Source organism: Alexandromys fortis, unplaced genomic scaffold (genome assembly GCF_014885135.2).
Source record: "Alexandromys fortis isolate MF-2015 unplaced genomic scaffold, M_Fortis_MF-2015_v1.1 scaffold_9, whole genome shotgun sequence".
NCBI lineage: Eukaryota > Metazoa > Chordata > Mammalia > Rodentia > Cricetidae > Alexandromys > Alexandromys fortis.
This window is the reverse complement of record NW_026067892.1, coordinates 19,393,393-19,416,697: the sequence shown is the minus strand read 5'-3', so window position 1 is coordinate 19,416,697 and position 23,305 is coordinate 19,393,393. Positions and strand designations below refer to the sequence as shown.

The window sequence follows — 23,305 nt, the reverse complement described above, 5'->3', positions numbered from 1 at the left end:
TTCTGTCCCACATGCTTCCACCCATTCTGCCAGGACCACTCACCTGGGACCAGGCTCCTGTCCGCCACTGGGCTGGGCAGGGCACACGGAGGCACGGCCTCTTGGCCTCTGGCCGGTTACCTAGGCAAGCCTTGGCTGGCATGGCCTTGTGGGTGCCGTTGGAGAGGGGTAGTAGGCATTGTACCCCCCGGGTCTGCAGCCCCAGCTTCCCACAGCTCCGGCTGCAGGCACCCCACTCTTCTGTCACCCACCTGGAGACAGACAGGACAAAGGCAGAGGGAGGTGGGACCATAAGGACACTTCCCTTGGGGCTGCATCCCACAAGAGAAGACATGTGCTTCAGAATGCTGCTGCCTGGTTGGTTGGCCTCTGGGAATCTCTCTTGCTGTCTCCTTGGGTAAGGGGAAGGTACCTGTTTAAACCCTGGCCCCTCCGTTGTCCTTGGGCAGCTGTTAACTCCTCCAAGCCTCAGTTTCCCCATCTTTTCATCGGGATTAGTCCTCCATAAAGAGTTCAGAGCTACTAGATGAAAGAACCGTACTGGATGCTGAGACTCAAGGATGCCCCCCAAACACACCAAAGCCACACTTTTTGTAGATTTTCCCTCTGGTGGGGGCAAAGATTGCTCTCAGTACCCACAGGACTTCAGTGCCTATAGTTCTGAAGAGGGGAGTCTGCAGTCAAGGATGAGTTAGGTAGAGGGAAGGGTCCCAGACTCCTTGACTTTTAGCTAACTGGGGTGGGAGGCGTGTTCTCAAAGCCAATCCTTTTCTTTGAAGAATAAATCTTGCCAGGTATGGTGGCATATGCCTGTAATCTCAGCACTTGGGAGGCTGAAGCAGGAGGATGGCTGAGAGTTGGAAGCTGGCCTGGGTTACAGAGTTTGCTTTCTCTCTCTCTCTCTCTCTCTCTCTCACACACACACACACACACACACACACACCAGAGATGGGGGGAGAGGAAGAGAGAATTAAAGAAGAGGGGAAGAAAAGGGAAGGGGGAAGGGGGGAGGAGAAGAAAGAAAATCCCCCAACAAACCCTAAGATTGTTAGGGAAAAACCCACCCAGAATCTTAGAGAGTCGGTCCTGCATGCATGCCTCATGATCATGATGTAGAAAGTCTTATGAATGACAGAAAAGAAAATAATGGGGGGGGGGGACACACAGACAGAGGGGATGACACTATGTCCCTTCCTGGTTGTGTACCAGGGGAATCACAGTAGACTAATAATGGCTATCAATTCTCATCCCCGCCCAAGATCACATGTCCAGCCCTGAAGAGCCCTCAGGTTCCACGGCACCCAGTCAGGGGTTATTCCCAGGGAAGCAAGAGTGTGAAGAAGACCCTCTGCAGTTTCCTACCAAGCAGCTACCCCCAGCTCTCTGGGAGTCCCCAGGCAGCACTGCAGCGGGCCGAGGGCACCAACCTGGAGGTCTTAAGCCCAGCTCAAGTACCTCCCTTCAGGCTCTTTTGAATCATGACCTTGGGCTCCAAATGCCTGTTCCTCAGGCTAGGGAATCTTAACCAGGGATTAGCCACACTGGGGGCTGGTCTCTCAGTGACCAAAGAAGGAGAAGGCAATAGACAGTATTCTTGCCCGGAGATAAGAGCCCCCTGCCTCACCAACAGAAAGCCCAGGTCCTATCAGTGAACAAACGCTAGTTGGGGCAAGGTGCTGCCATCCTCTTCCTGGCATTGGAGATTGGCACTGAAGAAACCCAACAGGGATGGCGGGCCATGGAGGGTGGTCACAATGCCTGCTGTGGGCTGTTGTGTGTCCCCTACGAACCTGGCTGCAGGCTTTCTGTTTGAGGAAGTGCTAAGCGTAGCAACTGCAGCTACCTTCCATGTGGGCCAGGGTGGAGAGAGGCAGAGGCCAGACTTTGCTCCCCTGGAACACTCACGTGGGCTGGGGACACAGGTGCTGGTTACAACGCCGTCGGATAGGCTTGGGCCTCTTTTTGTGGTCACACAGGTGCCGCTGCACCATGTGGTGGTCCCGGCGGCGCCGACAGCCATATTTAGTGAATTGGATTCCTGCAAAGATAGGGCTGCTGTGGGCCAGCTCGAGGCCTTCTGCTCCAGGCCTCCTGCCCTGTTCTTGTACTCAGGGGGACTTTCTAGAGAGTCTATTTCCTCCTTGCCCCAGTACTAAGTCCTACACAAGTAACTTTCTATAGGGCTCTTCTCTCTGTCAGAACAGACAACCTGCCCTGCAGCCTGCTCCCACAAGCCCCAGCTCCACCCAATGCTCTGCTCAGAATGGCCTCTAGGCATAGGAGATCATCAGTGAGAAACTGAGTCAAAAGCAGTGACCCATCAGATGGAGGCACAGCTTCCTGATCGCTCCCTAGAATCTCTGGTCTATTCTCCCCCACCCCCGCCACTCCCCACAACAGCTGATACCTCCTCCACAGGCCTTGCTGCAAGGAGACCAGCTCTTGAGAGCCCACTCATAGGTGTCTGTCTCTTCCAGGAGCACATTATTGCTCCCGATGAGGGGCAGCAGGTCCTCGTGGATGATGTACTTGTAGGCCAGGCTACCTCGGGGTTTACCTTCCACTGGGGGGAGCACCTGAGGGGAGACAAGAAGGAGGCAGCACAAGGCCAGAGGCAGAAGCAGGGCCGATGGGGCCCAAGAGGGTCAAAAATATGTCGGGGACTGGGCAGAGGGCCTGGGACATGCCACAGTTGCACTGTAGCCCACAAACACTCCATGAGGGAATCTGATCACAGATTGATGTGGAAGAACACACCCACTGCCTGAAACAGAAGCAGCCACTGCCCACAGCCACGGGATTCCATAGCGCTCTTGGGTTTGTAATTGAGACATAACCCACACCATTAATCCAGTGACTGTTAGTACCTGACTGGGGCAGGCGGGACAGTCACAAACTCCCACTGCCCATAGCACCTGTTATGTCCCAAACCCAAGAGCAGCCAGGACCAGGCCATGAGCCGTTTTTTTTCCCCAATAGACCTACATCCTAAGTCTTTGGCATCTAAACTGTCTGACTTAACCAGGCTGCCAGTGAGCAACCTTTTAAACCTTCCTCTTTCCTCTTCCTCCCATCCCACTTCTTAGGTCTCACATTGCCCACATTGGCCGTGAACTCATGTAGAATGGGATGACTTTGAACTTCTGAACTTCTGATCACAGGGGTGAACCTCTAGGCCCGGTGCCTAGGATGGAGCCTCCTCCTATGCAAGCTCTATGGCAAGCATTCTACCAACTGAGGTACCTCTCCCCATCTTCCTTGCTCCCTTTTCACTTTCTTTCTTTCGTTTGTTCGTTCGTTCGTTTTTTGAGACAGGGTTTCTCTGTAACTTTGGAGCCTGTCCTGGAACTAGCTCTGTAGACCAGGCTGGTCTCGAACTCACAGAGATCCGCCTGCCTCTGCCTCCCGAGTGCTGGGATTAAAGGCATGCGCCACCATCACCCGGCCTCACTTCCTTATTTTAAAGACAAGGACTCATGTAGCCCACCTCCCAAGTGCTACCATTATAGATAGACATGTGCTACCATGTCTGGTTATTTTTACTTCTTACATTTTCTTTTTTTTTATAAGCATTTTTTAAATATTTATTTATTTATTATGTATACAATATTCTGTCAGCATGTATGCCTGCAGGCCGGAAAAGGGCACCAGACCTCTTTACAGATGGTTGTGAGCCACCATGTGGTTGCCGGGAATTGAACTCAGGACCTTTGGAAGAGCAGGCAATGCTCTTAACCACTGAGCCATCTCTCCAGCCCTTACATTTTCTTTTGAATTACATTCATTATTTGGGGGGCAGGACTGGGGAAGGGGTGGATGCCGTGAGTATGGAGGCCATAGGACAAGCTGAGGAAGTGGGTTCTCCCCCTCCGCCATATAAACTCTGGACACTGAGCTTGGCATTGAGGTCATGAGGCTTGGCATTGGCACCAAGTGCCCTGAAGCAGGAACCGTCTTGATGGCCTCCCTTCTTACTTCTGGACAGTGTGTCCTTTAATGCATCAATGTCTCCAGGTTGGTGACATCTAATGTGTTACGTCTATTCCTTTTGTTGCTTATCTCGTTACTGAAGAACAGAAACCCATTTCCTTCTAAGAGTTACAGGCTACCATTTGTACATTTAGGTCTTTCGTCTGTTTTGCGTTACTTGTACATGGCATTAAGTAGAGGTCTGGCTTCAGCCTTTTACACCTGAAAATCACGCTGTCTCAGCATCCTTTGTTGAGACTATTCATGCTCCCTCGACTGGCCTCGGTTCCCAGAGCAGACATCAGCTGGCTCCAGGCACACGGGTGGCCACAAATATGAGGTGAACGGGAAGGATGTGTTAGATGGATTCTTACACCAACAGCCTCAGAATTTGCCCCCCAGAGCACAGCGTGACCACTGAGGGCAACACCAGGAACAAAGCCCATTCAAGGCCCCTGTTGTCAGCTCAGGCCGATGTCATGGGGAAAAAGCTCTTGTTGGCCAATCTGCTGAATTACCAATTCCTGCTCCATGAGGCCTGGCCTAGGAATAGGAAAGGAGCTATATGCAGCAATGGACGGCAGTTAGGATAATGGCCCTGTTCCTTTCTCAGAGGCTGTCATTGCCATGGTCTCTTCAGGCCAGTTGCCATAAAGGCTCCAAACCGCCTTAAGCCTCACACATGTTGCCATGCCACAATTCACAGGGACGCTGAGGGGTGCTGTGAGGACACAGGCACTAGCCCTAATTTCACAGGGCTGCCCTTCCAGACCCCGTTTCTCATGCCATGAAATCGGGAGCATGTAACTGCTGCATCTGGCCTCCCACACACCTGGGAAAGCGGACACAAAGACAGGAAAGGCCACTGCAGGCAAGGAGGCTCACCAGGACGGCGATGGCTTCCGGCAGGGGCCCGCTGGTCTTAAGGCTGTCCTTGGTCTCCTCCGCAGCATGTTCCCACTCCAGTCCCAGCGCAGTGAAGGTTCCGCTAGAGGCTTCCTTGCCCTTAGGGTTGAGGATGAAGCTTCCGGTCACATGGTTCTTCACCGCTGGCCAGGGAGAGGGGCAAGGTTTTCTATTGCCCTCTACAGAGGCCCCTGACTGACAGTCACGGCTTTCCCAGGAGGCCCCTCCTCAGGTTGCTTGCCCTCTGCAAACCTGTCCCCCCTCTGGGTCCAGATGTACAGCACTGACCCTTCATCACCTGCTCGCTTCTTCCACACTGACTAATGGCCACCTACAGTTATGACTCCGTTTAACCCTTTTCAAAAAATCCAGCCCTCAGAGATGTCCCTGTAGGATCTAAAGCAAAGCACCGAGCACAGGAGGGCAAGCTGTCCCCGTGCAGCCTCAGTTTTACCTTCTATATAAAAAGTGAAACTAGTCGGGCGGCGGTGGCGCATGCCTTTAATCCCAGCACTCGGGAGGCAGAGGCAGGCGGATCTCTGTGAGTTCGAGGCCAGCCTGGTTTATAAGAGCTAGTTTTAGGATAGGCACCAAAAGCTACAGAGAAACACTGTCTCGAAAAACATAAATAAATAAGTAGATAGATAGATAGATAGATAGATAGATAGACAGACAGACAGATCGATAGATGTGAAACTAATGGCCGTAGCCAGCACACAGGGTTGCTTGCCCAGATAGACCTTAAACACACACACCCTCCCAGGCAATGAAAGGAACTCACGTATATAACAGCCTCGACAACCTTTGATGTGCACCAGTTGCTGCCCCTGTGGTCACAGAACTGACAATGGCATGATGCTGGTGCTGGGAGACCAAGACCCAGGATAGTTCTGTCTTATCTATCCCCCAAGGCTGACTAAGAACCCAGAGAAGGCCCTGAATTGACCCCAGGCCTCAGTTTCTCTGTGGCTACTGTGTGGATGCGGTATGGCCTTTCAGGTGCCCTCAAAGCTGAAGAGTGGGAACCACCGCAGCTGCGCTAGAAAGAGACGCAGCTCCAGGAAGTTTGACGTTTCTCATGTTACCGATAATAATCTAAAATGATAACTGGAAACATTTTTATGATAGCTGAGTTTGCCAAGAAACATCCCATTTGACGTAAGTGTTTGTGATGTATAAATCTGCTGGAAAGGCCTCTGTGACATATCACGGGGATAGTGTAGCCTACATATCCTCCACAAGGGGGTCTGAGCACAGACAGACATTGGAAAACATAGCCATCCCCCGAAGCAGAAGCAGCCACTGTCCACAGCGGACAGGCTGGGTTCCAATCTGCCCTCTTGGGTTTGTCATTGAGACGCAAGCCACACCATGTAATTCGCCCTATTAAAGTGTGCAACCCAGTGATCGTTTGGCACATCTAATCATCATCACTGTGCAATCCCAGAATACTTTCACCACCGCAAAAGAACCCTAGCGCACATGCTCATTCATTGCACCGCCCGCCCCCAGGCCCAACCGCCATGGATCTGTGTGATGTCTTCAGAGAGGAATCTCTTTTGGACATGCTTATTTTTCCGACTGCCAATTGGGTTTCAGTAAAGACAAAACCAAACCAAACAATAAAAACATCTTTCATATCGCATTAATGTCTTAACATGAACTTTTAAAATTGAAAAAAAAATGTTTATTTATTTTTATTGGTGAGAGGAGCATATGCCATAGCCTAAGAGTTGGGGGGGGTCAAAGGACAACTTTGTGGGCTCAATTTTCTTCTAGTTTTGTGTGGTTTTTCAGGGATCAAACTGTGGTCACTCAGTTTATGTGACAAGAGCCTTTATCTGTGGACCCATCTGGATGGTTCTTAACTTGAATGTCTATTTTACTTTATTTTGAAATAGAGTCTCACTATGTACCCATGGCTAGCCTGAATTTGCTATGTGAACCAGGCTAGCCTTGAACTCGCAGAGATCCTTTTGTTTCTGTTTTCTGAATATTGGGATAAAAGGTGTGCACCACTACCACCACTAAGTCTGGCCTTGACTTTTTTAGTTCAGTCTGTTTGGAGATTCTAATTTGTGTGTGTGTATGTGTGTGTGTGTACGTACATACATGTACATGTTTTTTTCATGTATGTACATGTTTGTATACGTGTATATATGCATGTATGTGTGTGGTTATAATGTGGAAGCCAGGGATCTTTGTCACAGTCTTCCCTGGTCACTACCTTATTTATCTATTTCCTCATTTCTGAGACCCTGCTACTGCAGATGTTCATGGAGCAGACATCCAGTAAACAGTCCCAGGTTTGCTTGTTGGGGTCGGTCATAGCTCAGCCAACTGCCAATACTATCTCCACACTTCCTAGACCAAGTAGCTCCCAACTGGCCCACCAGTTGCCAGTGTTTGCCTGTTTGGGTTTAGGCAACAGTAGAAGAACCACCCAGCCAAGCCACTCATGACCACAGAACTGAGATCCCGTAAGAACTGCTTTTAACCCTTATATTCTGGGTGGTTTACCCGGAAGCAAGAGCTGCCTGAGCCCTTCTACAAGCACGATTTTTTTTTAAGTCATTTGCTCAAATAAGAAATTTGAACAGTTGTTGCTCCTAGTGGGAAGAGACTGGCCCTGAGGGATGGGTATATTTGCTAAACTCCCCTTTAGGCCTTTGGGAGTTTGAGCTCTGGGACAGTTCATCCATTCAGCATAAATTTAGGAATTAGGAAGAGTTGCCTGCCTTTATCTAAGTGTGGGAGGCCCCACCTGCTCTCTGGGATCCGCACTATCCCTCCTCCCCCGCTCCCCCCCACCCACAGCACTCACCAATGCGGTGGGGCATCTTCTCCAGCAACTCAATCTGAATGTGCCTGGCACCTGCTGGGATCTGCACCTGCTTGAGAGCTGCTGCCACCCAGGGGCATCCAGGAAAGGAAAGAGAGTCCTGAGAGGGTGGCTCCCTGTTCAGCACCCTACCCACCTCACCCCACGCCACTAGGAACACTAGAACTTCTCAGTCATAGAACCCTTCAGAACACGAAAACACCATCACAGTTGGATGGAAACTGGGGTTGGGACCTTCACAAGGAGGTCAGGGGGGCACAGGAGATGCGGTGGCTCCAAGTGTCCTCTAAGGGTCCTCCCACGTGCACTGATGTCCGCGTGTGTACGTTGTGTTTATTTCCCATTCTTGGCCTCCTTTTCTGCTTTCTTTTCTGACCTCCGCTCCCCCTCTTTCCTTCCTAAGCTACTGTGGGGATTTAGACAAAATCAGACGTGAAGGTCCCACAGGGCTGATTCAAAGCTTGGGAGCAAGTCTTTCATGGTCACCAACCTTCCCCTGCTTCACAGGGTGAGGCAAAGCTGTACACTCCCCCAAGGGGACCAGACTCACTCCACACAGGAGTCTAAAGGAGGACTGGTCCTCTTCCACAGCAAGTTTGGTAAGGATGGAGGTGGAAATGAAAGAACTCAAGGTACCAGAAACTCAAAGCAGAAAACGTCCCAGACTTTGTTTTTAAAATGAGAACAGGAAATGAGTGATTCAGTCATGGCCGGGCCATTAATACAGTCTGACCCCCTCACTCCTACCAAAGGCCCAGGGCCAAAGAGATGGCTGGGCACATGTCCTCCATGTTATCTACCCCTTTCCCCAAGAGAGCTTTTTGAGCTCCTGGGCTCTGAGTCTACGCTAGCATGCCAGAAGAGAAGGGACCAACCACGGGCAGTCTAAGACAGTCTGCAGACAGGTTCCAGAACCCTCCCCTTCCCAGCACTGGTCAAGAAGAAGCACACACCCACACACACCCAGCTGGGCTTACCTGCCTGCTTGGAGGCCTTCCCTAGTGTCCCCTTCACAGTCCTGCAGTGAGAGTTGTCCCCACCACAGACACCGCACTTGTCATCCGCCTTCATGGATCCCACTTCTTTGTCACAACCAAAGGGCTGGGGGTGGAGGTGAGGTCAGTGGAAGGAGGCTCCCCTGCCCCCACCTCTCAGGTCCCCTGGCTCCCTCCTGAGACTCCTGTCCCTGGCCAAAGGGGGAACCCTAGAACATGGGAACTCCCCAAAATTCTCCCTGTGACCCAGGTAAAGAATTACCCAGTGTGGTGATTAATGAGTCTCAAATTGCCTTTCTTCCCTAACTGTGTAGGGCAGAAAGGGACCCCCTCTGCAGCTGTCCTAGCTGTCCTTAAGTGTGGCAGGTGAGCAAAACCCATCATCCTGGGAACCAAAAGGTGGCAGAGCATAGACAGCTTGCAGGGGTACCCACCACGCACTCGCCGCGTGCACAGACACTATAGGGGTCCCGATAGCTGCAGCGCGTTCCATCGTGGACTACTTGGTTCATAAATACCACATCTCCCGTGTCTGCAGACTGGCAAATGAGCTCACACTTCTGGGCGTCTGTGAGGAGAGAGACACTGCTAAGCCCCACTGGGTCGACAGAAAGTAGGAGGGTTCAGGATGTTACCAGCGTGTGATCTAGCCAAGAAGTCAGGGGCCAGCTCTGGGCAGGGATGGGAGCTCTGTCTGGGGGACGGGTTTAAGAGCCTTGCTGTGGCATTTATGGATTGGTCTCATCACCGGAGGCGAATGTCTTGAGCCTTTTTGAGCCTCAGTTCCGTTATTTTCATGATTGCCAGTAAGTAAAATGTATTATCAGTTTGCTGAGAAAAATCTATTGACAAACCACCAATTGTAAGCTAACACCTACAGCCAGAGAAACAGCTCAGCACCTAGGATGGGCTGCTAACAACCAACTGCAACTCCAGTTCCAGGGGATCATCTGGTGTCTGTGGGCACCTGTATACATATTTGCTCTCACAAGTGTATGCACACACAATTAAAAATAAATTATATATATATACATATATATATATATATATTAACCTAGCAGATGCTCACTGGCTACCAGATCCTCCCAAAGCCCTTTCACACTTTGAGAAACAATAGTAAATGCCTGTCACAATGACTTGATTAATCTCATTTCAACATCCGAGTGAGGAAGGTTCTAGTGGGATAGGACATACACTTATTTTTTTAGTGACCCAGTGAGTTTAATTAGGGTCATTTACACAAACATCGGTGAGGGGTTACTTAGAGGAGCATGGGCAACTTACAGCTGCCACAACCACCTCACCCCACTAGAAGACAACCTTAGTGTTTGCCCAGGAGCCAACCACTTTGGGTGGTTTGTAGGTGTGTATGTGTGTGTGTGTGTGTGTTGCATGCACGTGTATGAATGTATAAGCATGTGGAAGCCAGAGATGGACATCAGATATCTCCCTCAGTCGCTCACCATCTAGTATTTTGAGACAGAGTCTCTCATTGAACCCGAAGTCCACTGATTTGGCTGGGATCAGTCTCCCTGCCCATCCCCACCAGTACTGGGGTTATACATATGTGCCACGGTGCCCAGCCTTTGTGTGGGCCTTGTTGTTGTTGTTATCTTTTATTTTAGGAGCCCTGCTAATCCTCTCTGTATTGTTCTAATTTTAGTATATGTGTTGTCGAAGCGAGCATCCTGCCTTGTTTTTTGAGACAGGGTCTCTCATGGGATCTGGAATGTGCCAATCAGTCTAAGTTGGCTGGCTAGTAAACCCCAGGGACTCAGTTTTTCTATCTCCCTAGTGTTGGAATTACAAATATATGCCATCATGCCTAGATTTATCTTTTAAAAAAAGATTTAAAGAGTTATTTTTAAATTTGTATGTGTATGGGTATTTTGTTTGCACATATGTATGTGTGCCATGTGTGTGTAGTGCTCATGGAGGCCAGAAGAGGGCATCAGATCTCCCTAGAATTGGAGATTAATGATAGCCACCAGTGGTGTAGGGAATCAAACCCAGTTCTCTGGAAGAGCAGTCAGTATTCTTAAACTCTGAGCCATCTCTCCAGCCTCAGACTTACCTTTTTAATGTGGAGTTATTCAACTTCACACATTTGCAGAACAAACACTTTACCAACTAAGCTATGTTCTCATCTCCCCTCCCCAACCCCAAAGAGTATTGGGAATCAAACCGAGGGTCTCATGCATGCTAGGCAAGTGTTCTACCACTGAGCCTCACCCCAGGCCAGGTTCTACGGCACAGAGGAAACATGGGACCAGAGGCTAAATCATTTTGCTTAAGGCCACACATGGAATGGCTCAGCCAAGTCTCTAACTGCAAAGTCACTTGGATCTTGCTTTGGCTCTGCAGCCTGGCCAGGCACACCAGTAGGAGAACTGTATGTCCCAAAGTAAAAAATGCTCCCTTCTTTCTCCCAGCTGACAATGTCCTAAAAAGGAAGTTGCAGGGAACACATAAACACTAGCTGTGTTTCTTAGAAAAAGTGAGGTTGGGGGCTTAGCTCACTTCCTGGAATTGGCCTAAGTTCTGGGAAGGCCTGAGGTCCAGCTGTTCCTCGACCTTCTTGCCCTTCCTGCCCAGGCCTCTCTGCTTAGCTCCCTTCCCAGTAACCTGCAGCCCATCCGGAAACCCTCCTAAAGAGCCCAGTCAGCGTCTGCTCCTCTCTCTAAGCTCCCAAGACACTGCCACTCCTTGTCTCCCTCACACAGGACTCCAGTATGGAGTCACGACAGCTAAGACCACTTAGAGAACCTGCTTGGGAGTCAGATTCCCAATGAGGTCTGCGTCTGAGAGCTTTACCTCCAGGTGAGAAGCAGGGTCCTTGCAGTGGGCCCAGCAGGCAGGTGTCTGGGCATCTGCTAGAGGCAAAGGAGTGGTGAGCTCCCCAGAGTGGGAGGCATGCAAGCAGAAGGAAGTCCCTGCCCACTCCTGCAAGGGCAATGCTGAGAAGTCTGGGACTCTGAAGTCCCTTGCAATCTGAGAGATCTCCCATAAGCCCGAGTCCAGGAGCTCAGGATGGTGATGTCATCTGGGGCTTGGGAAGCCACTGTTCTCACAGAAACTGCCTGGGATCCAAGAGGTGGGAATCACGGCACCAGCAAAGCCCTTCCAGCCTCTGGCCTGAAGAGCCAGGCAACCTGGCCATTCCTGGTATAAGGCTGCAGCAGGAGCTCTCACCGGGCATGCATACAAAGACTGGGGGTTGGTTTCAGTGTGATCCTAGCACCATGCCCTCCAAATCCTAAGGTCTCTATCTATTCTAGGGCAGCCTGGAGTGAGGGAACATGAGGATCCCTCAGGTTCCCACCCTCCTGCAAATGACCTTCAGTAATGGCTAAATGAATGCTTTACCCATGACACCTCAAAGCCTGGCCTGCAGTGATGGAAGCTCTTCGGGACACAGTACTATGTCCTTGGGGCATGATGAGAGCCCAGGGGCCACACGGTAGGTTTCCCAGGACTTGGAGACAAACTCCAGGAAGTAAACTAAGTCTTTGCTTTTCTCTCCCTCTCTCCTTTCCTTCTCCTGTTCTCCTCCCCAATCCCCCTCTAATTTTTTGAGGTAGTGTCTCACTATGTATCTTTGGCTGGTTTAGAATTCACTGTATAGACCAGGCTGGCATTCAACTCACAGAGCCCTGCCTGCCTCTGCCTCCTGAGCGCTAAGATTAAAGGTGTGCACCACCACATCTGGGTAACTTTTTCTTCAATGTTCTCCGTCATCTTTTTCCTAGGGCAGATGCCTTTTTATACAGGTAATGAAAAATATCTGAAAGCCATCCAGCATTCCTGGAGAGGGGGCCCCTTCCCCAAGTTGCCTGCCTTAAAAGCATACACACCAGGGATGGTTGGCCTCAATGATGATGGTGGCTCTAGAAGTACAGGACACACAAGACACTCAGGCAAACCCAAAGGACTTGGGTGCGTCTGCCCACCAGCTCCCTGTGGCACCCCCAGGTCCCTGTGCCTCGTCAGGTGGGAGAACAGGAGCAGGCACATGCTTAGAGCTGGGCAAAGCGGGGCCACTCACCATCTTCAGGCTCATAGGGCAGCCAGCTGTGCTTGGCATTCTGGTGGATGTAGTAGGAGTTGCGCTTGGCACACTGCTGGGCCCGGAAGTCCTCGTAGGGCCCAGGACAGTCGTCACTGTTGCAGATCTGGTACTCAAACATGGATCCTGAGCATGGGCGGCCTCCATAGGCTGGACTGCAGTGGCGGAGAGACCAGGTGACCCGGCTGTCTGGGAAGGCTGGGAAGAGGGGAGCTTCCTACACGACACTGCGACACTCAGTCCTATGGTAGCCGTGGGAGACCTCTACTGACTTATCCACTCTGTAGTGACCAGTGTTGGGTCTGCTGAACTCAGGGCCTTCTGAACCGACTTTCTCCTTTCTTTTTTTTTCTGAGACAGGGTCTCACATAACTCAGGCTGGCCTTGGACTACATAGCTAAAGCTGGCTTGGACCTTTGGATCTTCTAGCCTCCACCTGCAGAGTATTGGGAGGTATTTGCCGCCATATCCAATTTATATGATGGCAGGGATTGAACCCAGGGCTGCACGCTAGGCGAGCACTCCACCAAGGGAGCTACAGCCCTAGCCTCTCCAGACCCTCTTTCTCCTGGACTATTTCACCTGCAAGAACAGAGCTAGCTCCTATCTCCCTGGCGGGGGAGGAGGGGCAGAATGACAGACAGATCTAGGGACTGGCTAGCCCGCCCCACCAGTCAGCCATTAGTCCTGCTTATTCTTCAAACCCCTCCAGTCCTTACTGCAGACTGTGTGTAGACTGTCAAGGACGAGGAGTTCTCCACATCCACTTTGTCTCATAGCATAATAAACTAAGGCACAGCCCAAGAAACTTGGGTTTTGAACCAAAAGAGCTGACATCCTAGTCCCGACCCTGTGGCCTTGGGTCAGTCACTTGGCCATGCTATGCCTTGATTTCTCCCTTGTAATGTGGGGCTACCCTAACTCACCTCCTGCCGTGACACAACAGAGTAGGTAGAGCAATCAGACACTCTTCCCCATTAGGTCAAGAGGATTAGAAAAGACTATCAATACTGGAGCTGGCAAGACGCTCGGTGGTTAAGAGTACTGGCTCCTCTTGCAAGTTCAGTTCCCAGCACCCACATGGCAGCTCACAACTGTCTGTAACTCCAGTTCTCAGAGGTCTGATGCCCTCTTCTGACCTCTTCGGGCACTGCAAACACACAGTGCCCATACATACATGCAGGCAAAACACATAAAATAAAAGTAAATCTTTTTAAAAAAGACTATTAAGCCAGGTGTGGTAGCACACACCTTTAATCCCCAGCACTTGGGAGGCAGAGGCCAGCCTGGTCTACATAGTGAGTTCTAGGCCAGCCAAAGTTACCAAAGTGAGATCCTATCTCAAACAAAACAAAACAAAACAAAACAAAGAAAAACCTATCAGTATAAAGTATCCATTTATAGGATGTAACAGTTCCCTGCACCGAGACACTAGGAGAACTCCAGGCTTACCACTTGAGCACATAGCATCCTGCACACAGTGTTGAGAATGCTTCCAAACACCAGCTGTTGCCTCTGGAGTATTTAACCCACACTCTGGTGCTGAGCACACATATTATTCCATTTAAGGCGCATATAACAAAAAGCTATTACTACAGGAAACTTAGTGAACAGTAGCCCTAATCAAGGGGAAAAGTTGCTGGCACATGCAAGGTGGCTTATCAGAGTTGGCACCATTATGCCTTCCTGCCTCCTTCGCTGCAGCGACTCCCAGAGAGGAAATCACAAGGAAGTCCACGCCAATGGTCATTCATGCATCATGGTTAGCAAAGACACTGGTTGCCCTGGAGGCAGTGAGCTGCCAATCCTCACAGGTAAACAGTGTGCCACCAGTAACCCACTGTCTCTTTTTTTCTCTTACCACATGTGCGTGAGTGTGTGGTGTGCATGTGCGTATGTGGGATTACAAGCGTATGGATGTATACGTGTGTGCATGTGTGAGGTGGCCCAAAGTTGACACTGGGTGTCCTCTTCACTTCTCACTTTATTCACTGATCTTGCTGGTTCTGGCTAGTCCTCCCAGCCAGCTTGCCCTGGGAACCCTGCATCCTCATCTCCCCAGTGTTAGGACTATGAGCAGTCATCCTCACGCTTGGCCAACTTTTATGTAGGTTCTAGGGAATCCGAACTCCAGTCTAGCTTGCATGACAAGGACTTTAGTCACCAAGCCCCAAATGACTACTATGTCTAAGGGCTCTGGATCCACTGTGGCCCTGTGACCTGTTATTATGAATGTTTATTATGTTTCTTGGTACAAGGAGGGCCTCAGCCAGGCCCTGTGGTAGTCCCCAGACCAGTGGACTCGTGGCGGCTTCATCCATTTTGCCCATTCCTCATGACAGTGTCCTAAGCGAGCAGTTTCATTCTGGGAGATGAAGACTGTAGGGAACCGGGGCTTGGACATTCCACAGCTGTGACATGGGGGAGGGGATCCTACCAAGATGACAAAAAGGGACAGACAAGTGGTGGGGAATGGAGGCACTGGTGTTAGAAGTAGTTTAAAAAAAATAGGAAAGCCGGGTGGTGGTGGTGGACACCCTTCATCCCAGCACTCAGGAGGCAGAGAGGCAGGTGGATCTCTGTGAGTTTGAGGCCAGCCTGGTCTACAAGAGATAGTTCTAGAATAGCTACAGTTGTACTCCAAAAAAAAAAAAAGGAAAAGTAAGTTTGTGTATACGGCAGAAAGCAAACCTATGGTGTGTAATGCACTGAAACCTGTATTTACTCAGAGTTTGGGAAAGATTGGGTGGTGGGAGGTGTTGAGTACCTGGCAGAGTCCTGGGCTCCTCCACTCATCCACTCTCTCTGGGGACTCCTCTGGATATGATAATTTGAAACGCGATTTCAGGAGCATTTCTGGAAGTCAGCCCCATGGCTCACTAGCAATGCAGGTAAGAGAGACCTGCCTTGCTCTAACATTCTGGGTTCTTACCCAGAAATCACTTGACTGTAGGGGTTGCTCCCCTGTACCCCATTCACTACCTTCCCCTCTGAGTGTCTCTCCCCTGCCCACCTCAGTCCACTGCACTCACGGAGGGTTGTCGCAGCTCCTGCTTCGGGAACGCACTCCACCTCCACACGACCGAGAACATGAACCAAACTTGGTCCAGGAACTCCAGCCTCCATCCTGGCCATAAGTTTGCTCTGGTGACTTCCAGATGCAGTGACCCTTGAAGCACCACTGGGGTAGAACAGAGGGCCTACGGTCACCTTGGGCCACTACATTGGAGCCTACAACAAGGGTGCCCCTTGGGGCACACAGCATAGCTGATAGATACCATGGCAAGGCCAGAAAAAGAGAGCTATTAAGAGATTAGCCTGGGGAACGAACTGGACAGGATCCCAGTCCTACTGGAATACAGGTAGCTGAGCCACCTCAAACAAAAGGCTTGCTGTCCTGGGTGTAGCCATCTTTCTCCAGGGCAATGCTGGTAACAGCACACACAGCCCTCCAGAAACAGTAAACATTCATTATCCAATGATAATGAATGGGCTACTATTTCCAGCTCACCCTGTCTGGTGTGGACGGGGCTGAAGGGGAAGGAAAGACAATCGTCTCACCCTGTCTGAAGCTGACCTGTTCCCTGAAATGCCCCTCTAGAGACCATAAACGTGTATGAACCAACTCTGTGGCCTGTAGCCAAGGGATAGAATCTGAACAGCCTGGGTTTGAATCCCAGCTCAGCTGTTACGAGATACGTGTGGTCGCTTCACTTTACTGGAAGTTTACTCATTTACTGGAGTTTACTCATTGGTTAAACTGCCCAAAGAACTGAAGGTTCAGGGCTGGGTACTCAGACAAGGCCTAAGGTGAATAAGCTCTTCCATTTTATCACAGGGAGTTGGGAAAAATACAGCATTTTCTGGATGTTTCTCAAGAGATGAACTGTTCATCTTGGAGTCCCCTAGTGGGGACTGTGCTTCCCCAGACACCTGTGCTTCACCCAAATAGTTGAGCCAATCTTTTAGGGTCCTGAGATGCTCACAGTGAAGGGTTCTTTTCAGATTACCGTGGCCACTCATTCTGAGTGTACAACTCAACATCTCCACAATCCAAAGTGCATATCCTGCCCGCACCACAGTCGAACTTCAGAACATTTTCACCACCACCCCAAAACTCCTCTGTACCCCTCAGCGGCCACCTCCTACCCCAGTAGTGGGATTTATAAAGTCCCTCAAATGATGTATAGCCAAGATGGAGACCCACTGGCTAACTGCATGCAGGACTGTGACTGGGAGGGTATGAGACTTTAAAGAGGGCTGCTTAGGGCTCTCAGACCAGACAGGGATTTCCCTGCACCACGCAAGCCCAGGGAAGCAAACACACACCCAGAAACACATGAAGGGCGGGTTGCAAAAAAGGAGAGAAGAGATGGGTGGGGGAGAGGCACCAAGGAGCAGGGGAGTAGGTGGGATAGGTGGAATCCCCCCTTTATCCCTCTTTGTTAGTCACTTGCCTTGTGGCCTGACCCTAACCCTTTTGGGGTTCAGTCATCTCATCTATGCAATGTGAGGAATTGAGCTTGCTGTAGCTCAAAGGACTGTGATAAACCAGGCTGACCATAGAGGCCAAAGGAGAAAGAGCAATGTGAAAGCAAGGGGGTCATAAAAGGACTCTAGGCATGTGTGCCATCTGTGGAAGCAAGGCCCTGCCACCTATACCCATGTAAGGTATGGATGGTCTATACCTTAGGAGGGCCACGTCCTCCACAGCCCCACACAGGTACCTTGCCCGGTGCGCACTCCGTCCCATCCAGCGGGGGCCCCTTCTTGGTCTTGCAGAAATATGGGTTGTCAGGATGGCTGCACCACAGCTGCTTGCAGGGCTCGAAGGTCCTGAACTGTGAGGCAGGGGGATGAGGTAGGTAGTGACAGAGAAAAAAGGAAGGAAGGCATGTGGATGCTGGGATCCAAGACACTACGAGGTAACCAGAACTTCATGTACCGTCAACTCCGCTCAACCCTAAATGCCAACGGCTCCTGGACCTTCTCTGTGCCCGAGACGGAGCCCTTCCCAGTGCACATACCCTGTCCTCTCACTGTTCTTTACAGAAGCTGTTTGGGGGCTCCACAGAGGTCTGGGCCCAGGATGCCATTCATCTGTGGGCATGTGGGGGATCTTGAGGGGAAGGGCAACTCCGTGAAGTTCAGACTCCCCCCTCTCCTTCTAATATGGACAACCAGTGAGGTCAGAGGTCAGTCGCCTTGTGATCCAGACTGGAAAGGCACCCCCAATTTCCGTACTATTTTCTTAGCATCTCCTCTAAGGCAAACAGGACTCCTACAAATACAGCACTTGGGTACTGAAGTCCACACCTTGTTTTTCAGCCCCAATGCAGTATTGTGTGTGTCAAGCCACACGTCCCAGTGTGGCCTAGAGTGGGGAAAATAACCACACAAGGGTTCCATGCTACCAAACAGAGCATCCTATCCTGCAGAGGGAGGGGGAGGGAGGCTTCATTCTCTGGGTTTAGATATAAAGTCCTAACGCCTGTTCTTTAAATGCCCCTGCCCTGAAATGTCCTCTTGTGTGAGTCTCTTTAGGGTCAACCTTAAGGGTCAGTCATTGACCTGTCCGGAGGAGTAAGAGCACAGTTATGCTATTTGGTATCGACGGCCTCCAATAGGAGGGTAAAGACGTGGGCAGACCCCATAGAGAGGCACCTTTCAGATACAGGGCTAAGGAGACAGAATACCATGCCTACTACAGTGTCCAGAGGTGGGAACTCTTCTGACCCAGCCCCAGCCCCTGGCCTGACACCTGGCTGGACTACCTCATAGGTAAACTCTTCAAGGACCAGACCAGTCAGGGCATCAGTGGCTGCTTTCCCTCCTTGTCTCTGTGCCCAGGCCTCTCTATCTACATGGCTTGAAGTGAGGACTAGATGGAGTCTTCACCCTGCCCCCTATCTCTTCCCAGTGTGCTGGAACCAAGCCGGCAAGCCCGTCCCTGTGCCCACTGCTGGCAGGATTGGCAGTATTCTATAAAGCAACAGCCTGGGTCGTACTCGCCTGGCACCCAGTCTACTCACAGCCAAGCAGGTGTGGTACCCAGTGCCAAAGTCAAAACGGCACTGCTCGTCCATGGAGTAGTCGATTCCAGGCAGTTCAGGGGGCTGGGGCCAGGTGCGCTCAAAAGGGTCATCAAGGAGGCAGTCGTAGGAACTGTAGTGGGGACAGGGGAGGCGAGCCAGCCTGAGAGTTAGAAAGCCCAAGCCTTCCCTTCCCTTCCCAGGTTGGGGCTTTTAATTAGCAAGGAAGGCCACCCCAGGTTGGGGCTTTTAACTATCAAGGAAGGCCTCCAGGAACTTGTGCCCAGTGTCCTGGGCCCCAGCTGTCTCTTCCAAGGGGGATGGCCTGTCACAGCATCCCTTTCCCTCTGTGATAGTCTAGCATGAGGATTCCAGGGGCAAGGGTCCCAAATCCTGGCTAAAGAACTCAGGGTGGATTGAGCTGACCTCCAGATTCAAGGGCCATCCCCTGCCCTGTCCTTCAGGGCAGTGGCGGGGTCATGTTCCCTGGTGATTTTGGCCTCATAGATATAGCCGATAGCTGGCTTTGGGTATTGGTTTACACACATAAAACGGTGCACTCTGGATAAGATCAGGAGCGGACTTGTGGACAGTTTGAGGGAATACCGCCTGAGTCAAAGTGTACCCACCATACAGAAGGCATGCTGGGCGGTCAGTGCCAGCCAGCTGCAATGGAACGTCAGTGGCTGGTGTCCCTGTCTCTGTCTGCTTGGAGCACCTGTCCTATACCTTCTCAGGCTCTCCCCACATCCCTGTTTCTGGGGCCCTGGGGGACTGAAGCTCCCCTCACTCCTCCTACAGCCCACTTAATGAACACAGATTCCCGGGCCCAACCCACAGAGAACTCTAGTTAGCGCCTGGGTAGAGTAGGGAACCCCGGTTTTTAATAGTACTCCCACGCTTTGGGTCCCTTGGTCACACGGAGGTGGGCCTGCCACTCATTCCCATCCCTTCTCTGGGGTGGAGGGAACCTACGGGAGGTAGCGGCTGAGCTCCAGCTTGCTGCAGCGGGACCAATGGAACCGGTGGAAGGCAGCCTGCACCAGGGGTGCCATGACGCTGCCCAGGCTGGTCTCATCGTCACAGCCATTCCCCTGGCCATCATGCTCCATGCCAAGCCTAGAGGGCAAAGGAAAGTCATACTGTGGGTCCTGACCCTGGACCCCAAACAGCAGACGCTGCCTTGACTGGGCCTACTAGCCTCAGCCCCTTGACCATGCCTCTGCTCCTCTACTCCCCTCCTGGAGACCCACCCCTCCCTCAGATCCTAAACACATCCTCCCAGCTCTTGAGTATGATCCATCTGGGACACCAATGGCCACTCACTCTTCCCATCATTCCCGTGGCCCAGGCCTATCCACATCTCTGGAAACACACAGCCCACGGATAGGACTGAGGAGGGTGTGCATTCTGTTCCTCCTGCACTACCCTCCCCATGTGGCTGGCACCAAACTGGCAGGCCCATCCCCTGGACCCATTGCCTGCTGGATAGAAGGTCCCTGTGGCGGCTCCTGTTGCATGACCCCAGCTCCAGCTGCCACATCCATGGCTTAACCTCCAAAGCAGGGGCCACTTGCTCTGCTATCAACAGCTCTTGCCTTGTCCCACAGAAAGGCTTCAGCCTATAAGGACCAGCCTCATTAAGTTCTACCTAGAAAGCCTCACTTGTCGAATCCCTCAGTGTGGGAACTTCTTAAAACCCTCCTTGATGCCAGATTGATCTACAAAGCGAGTTCCAGGACGGGCTCCAAACACTACACAGAAACCTTTCTTGAAAAACATTTTTTAAAAAACTCAAAAAACAAACAAAACAACTCTCCTCGATGAATAGGTGGTGATAGCGCACGCTTTTAATCCATCACGTGAGAGGTAGAGGCAGGCAGATCTGTATGAGTTAGAGGCCAGTCTGATCTACACAGTCAGTTCCAGGCCAGACCACATAGTAAGACCCTGTCTGGAACAAACAAACCGACTGCCCCTCCCTCTGGGTAGGATTCTGCATATAGAAGGCACCCATGAAAGTTTCGGCTGAAAACGTTGTTCTTTAAACTGGTATTTAAGACGAAAGCCCAACACCCCTAATTTCTGCCAATGACTTCATCGGCCCTTGACCACTGGATGGACATGGCATAGACCTCTAAGCTTGACCTTGCCTCTCCGCAGGGAGGGGCCTCTACTTAGGAAAGAATGGGTATCTCCAGCCCTTTACAGTAAGTCAAACCCCCAGCACATAATAGGTGCTCAAGAAATAGTGAACGAAACCAACTGAGGAGGTGCAGAACCACAATCCCAGAATGTGGGTGATCTGAAGCAGGAGAATCCACAGTTCAAGGCCACCCTCAGCCAGTCGGAGACTAGTCTGGGCTATACGAGACCCTGTCTCAAAAACACAAACACACAAACAAATGAATAAAGCAAATACTGGCGAGGGAGCGAATATGTGTTCTAAACAGCATCTGAGTCCACAGAACCGTCTGCCAACCCCAACTGGCTTACTGCCTGGCCTCAAAGTGTGCCTGTTTATGGTGGGCTTGGGCCAGCGCCTCAGAGGGCACAAGCCAGGGTGAGCTGGAACTGGTCTCTAAAGGACACTGGGGTAAAGACAAAGTGGAGAAACAGTAAGGATAGAGGCCACCCAGGTCCTGCCTAGGACAGGCATTCTGCCACCAGCCTGACAAAAGACAAGGCACATGTGGTCCCCATAGCCATGGCGCTGTGTCCTGCTCTGGGCAGCTGGTAGTTATCATCTGATCTTGTTCTTTTATGCTCAGGCCCCCTCTGAGCTCAGTACTCGGCCCATAGCCACAGAGCCACCCACCCACCCTACCCATTCTACTTACACATGACCAGTCTCATGAGCCACCACAAAAGCTGAAGAGAAGCCATCCTCGTGGTTGAGGGCACAGCTTCTTAGGGGGTGGCACATACCAGTGACAGGTGCATACCCTGCCAGGGAAAAGGAGAGAGGTCACCATAGGCAGATGAGGTGGGGTGTGCTGACCTGTGTGCCCAGCCTGAACCATGCAGAGACATCCCAACCTGGAGGGTGCCGGATGTTCCTGGAGAAGAGAGGTTCTCAAAAATCTCTCCCCAGAGAACAAACAAAGTCCTGTTGCTACTGTGTCCCAGTTTTAGGACCTGTTCTTAGCCTATAGTTTTCCACGTTCTGAACAAGTGGAACTTCCAGGTGAGACCCAAGACTGCCCATACTCTAATTCTGTGAGCCACTCAATGAACAAGTTCAGAACATTTTCTGTGTGGAGGTCAGGGATGGCCCTGTGTCGGGTACTGTGGGGAGCCAGGTACAGTGGCACCTGCCTATAGCCCAGCTATTCTTGAGACTAAGGCAGGAAGGCCACATGAGTCCAGGAGTTTGAGACCAGCCTGGACAAGATAAGAGAAACATATATTAACAACAGCAATAAAGAAGGGGAGAGAAGAGGAGGATTGGGAGAGGAGGTGGAGAGGCCGGAGGAGGAAGAGGAGGAGGAAGAGGAGGGGAGAAAGAAGAGGAGGAGGAAGAGGAGGAAAAGAAGAGGAAGAGGAGGAGGAAGAGGAAGAGAAGGAGGAGGAGGAGGAGGAGGAGGAGGAGGAGGAGGAGAAGAAGAAGAAGAAGAAGAAGAAGAAGAAGAAGAAGAAGAAGAAGAAGAAGAAGAAGAAGAAGAAGAAGAAGAAGAAGAAGAAATTCTCTGTAGATACCATGGGGAAAATGGAGACAACCATGCCTCTACTCCCAACACACCCCACCATTAAGGAGGTCTAACTCAGCAGGGAGATGGGAATTGAGTACAGGTGTGCCTGAGGACCACAGTTCAAGGATCAAAAGTTCTAGGAAGAGGTGAAGGGAAGGAAAGGAATGGTCCCCCTGGAAGGTTAGATGGGAAAGAGGCCAAGGGAGTGACCTCTGAAGGCCACCAAACTGGAGAACAGGCAAGACAACCCTCCTAAGTTTGGGGAGACACAGGCAAAGGTGTAGACGGCCCACATGGACACAGGTCAGGCAGCAACGCTGTTAGTAGGCACCGCTATGTGAAGCCTGGGTGTGAGCCAATGGTCTGCCTTCAGGAGCATCTCAAGGGCTGAGGGTGGGGTTCAGTGGTTAAGCCTAAGATGAGCTTGCAAGGGACCATGCAATTTATCCCGGGTAGCAAATAAACAACCAAAACAGATACTAATTGCAGCAGGAGGGCCAACTGGGACAATCTGGAGATGGAGGTGTGGACGGGAAGAGCTCTTCACCCAGGCCTGCAGCGCTCTGTGACGTACAGTGGCTCTGATTCTACCTTCCATCTTGACAGGGTTTGGGAAGCACAGTGCCATGGAGCAGCGAGAAGGGGCATCGCACGGGGCCTCTTAGCCTGCAGCTCTGGGGTTAGTGCTATGGGCCATGCCGTTCCACACACACACATGCATGTCTGTGTCTTGTCCACGTGCACATATGTCTGGGTGTCTGTAACTGTACATATGTGTACAGTGTCTCTGTGAACGTGCACAT

At 51.2% G+C, this 23,305-nt stretch overlaps 1 protein-coding gene across 2 annotated transcripts in view; it reads right to left on the bottom strand.

Annotated features, from left to right (window-relative positions):
- The window catches only part of Adamts14 (ADAM metallopeptidase with thrombospondin type 1 motif 14), a 67,246-nt gene that overhangs the window by 5,448 nt on the left and 38,493 nt on the right, over window positions 1-23,305 (bottom strand). Inside the window, exons 7-19 of one of the 2 annotated variants that reach the window (XM_050141757.1) lie at window positions 21,651-21,756; window positions 19,786-19,929; window positions 18,811-18,943; window positions 17,506-17,619; window positions 15,811-15,959; window positions 12,758-12,933; window positions 9,147-9,280; window positions 8,695-8,818; window positions 7,700-7,780; window positions 4,855-5,018; window positions 2,408-2,576; window positions 1,906-2,038; window positions 44-251 (exon numbers count right to left, since the gene is read on the bottom strand). In XM_050141757.1, coding sequence (XP_049997714.1) covers window positions 44-251; window positions 1,906-2,038; window positions 2,408-2,576; window positions 4,855-5,018; window positions 7,700-7,780; window positions 8,695-8,818; window positions 9,147-9,280; window positions 12,758-12,933; window positions 15,811-15,959; window positions 17,506-17,619; window positions 18,811-18,943; window positions 19,786-19,929; window positions 21,651-21,756 — 1,835 coding nt within the window. The remainder of the gene's footprint in view (window positions 1-43; window positions 252-1,905; window positions 2,039-2,407; window positions 2,577-4,854; window positions 5,019-7,699; window positions 7,781-8,694; window positions 8,819-9,146; window positions 9,281-12,757; window positions 12,934-15,810; window positions 15,960-17,505; window positions 17,620-18,810; window positions 18,944-19,785; window positions 19,930-21,650; window positions 21,757-23,305) is intronic. The other variant, XM_050141763.1, reaches the window with a different exon arrangement.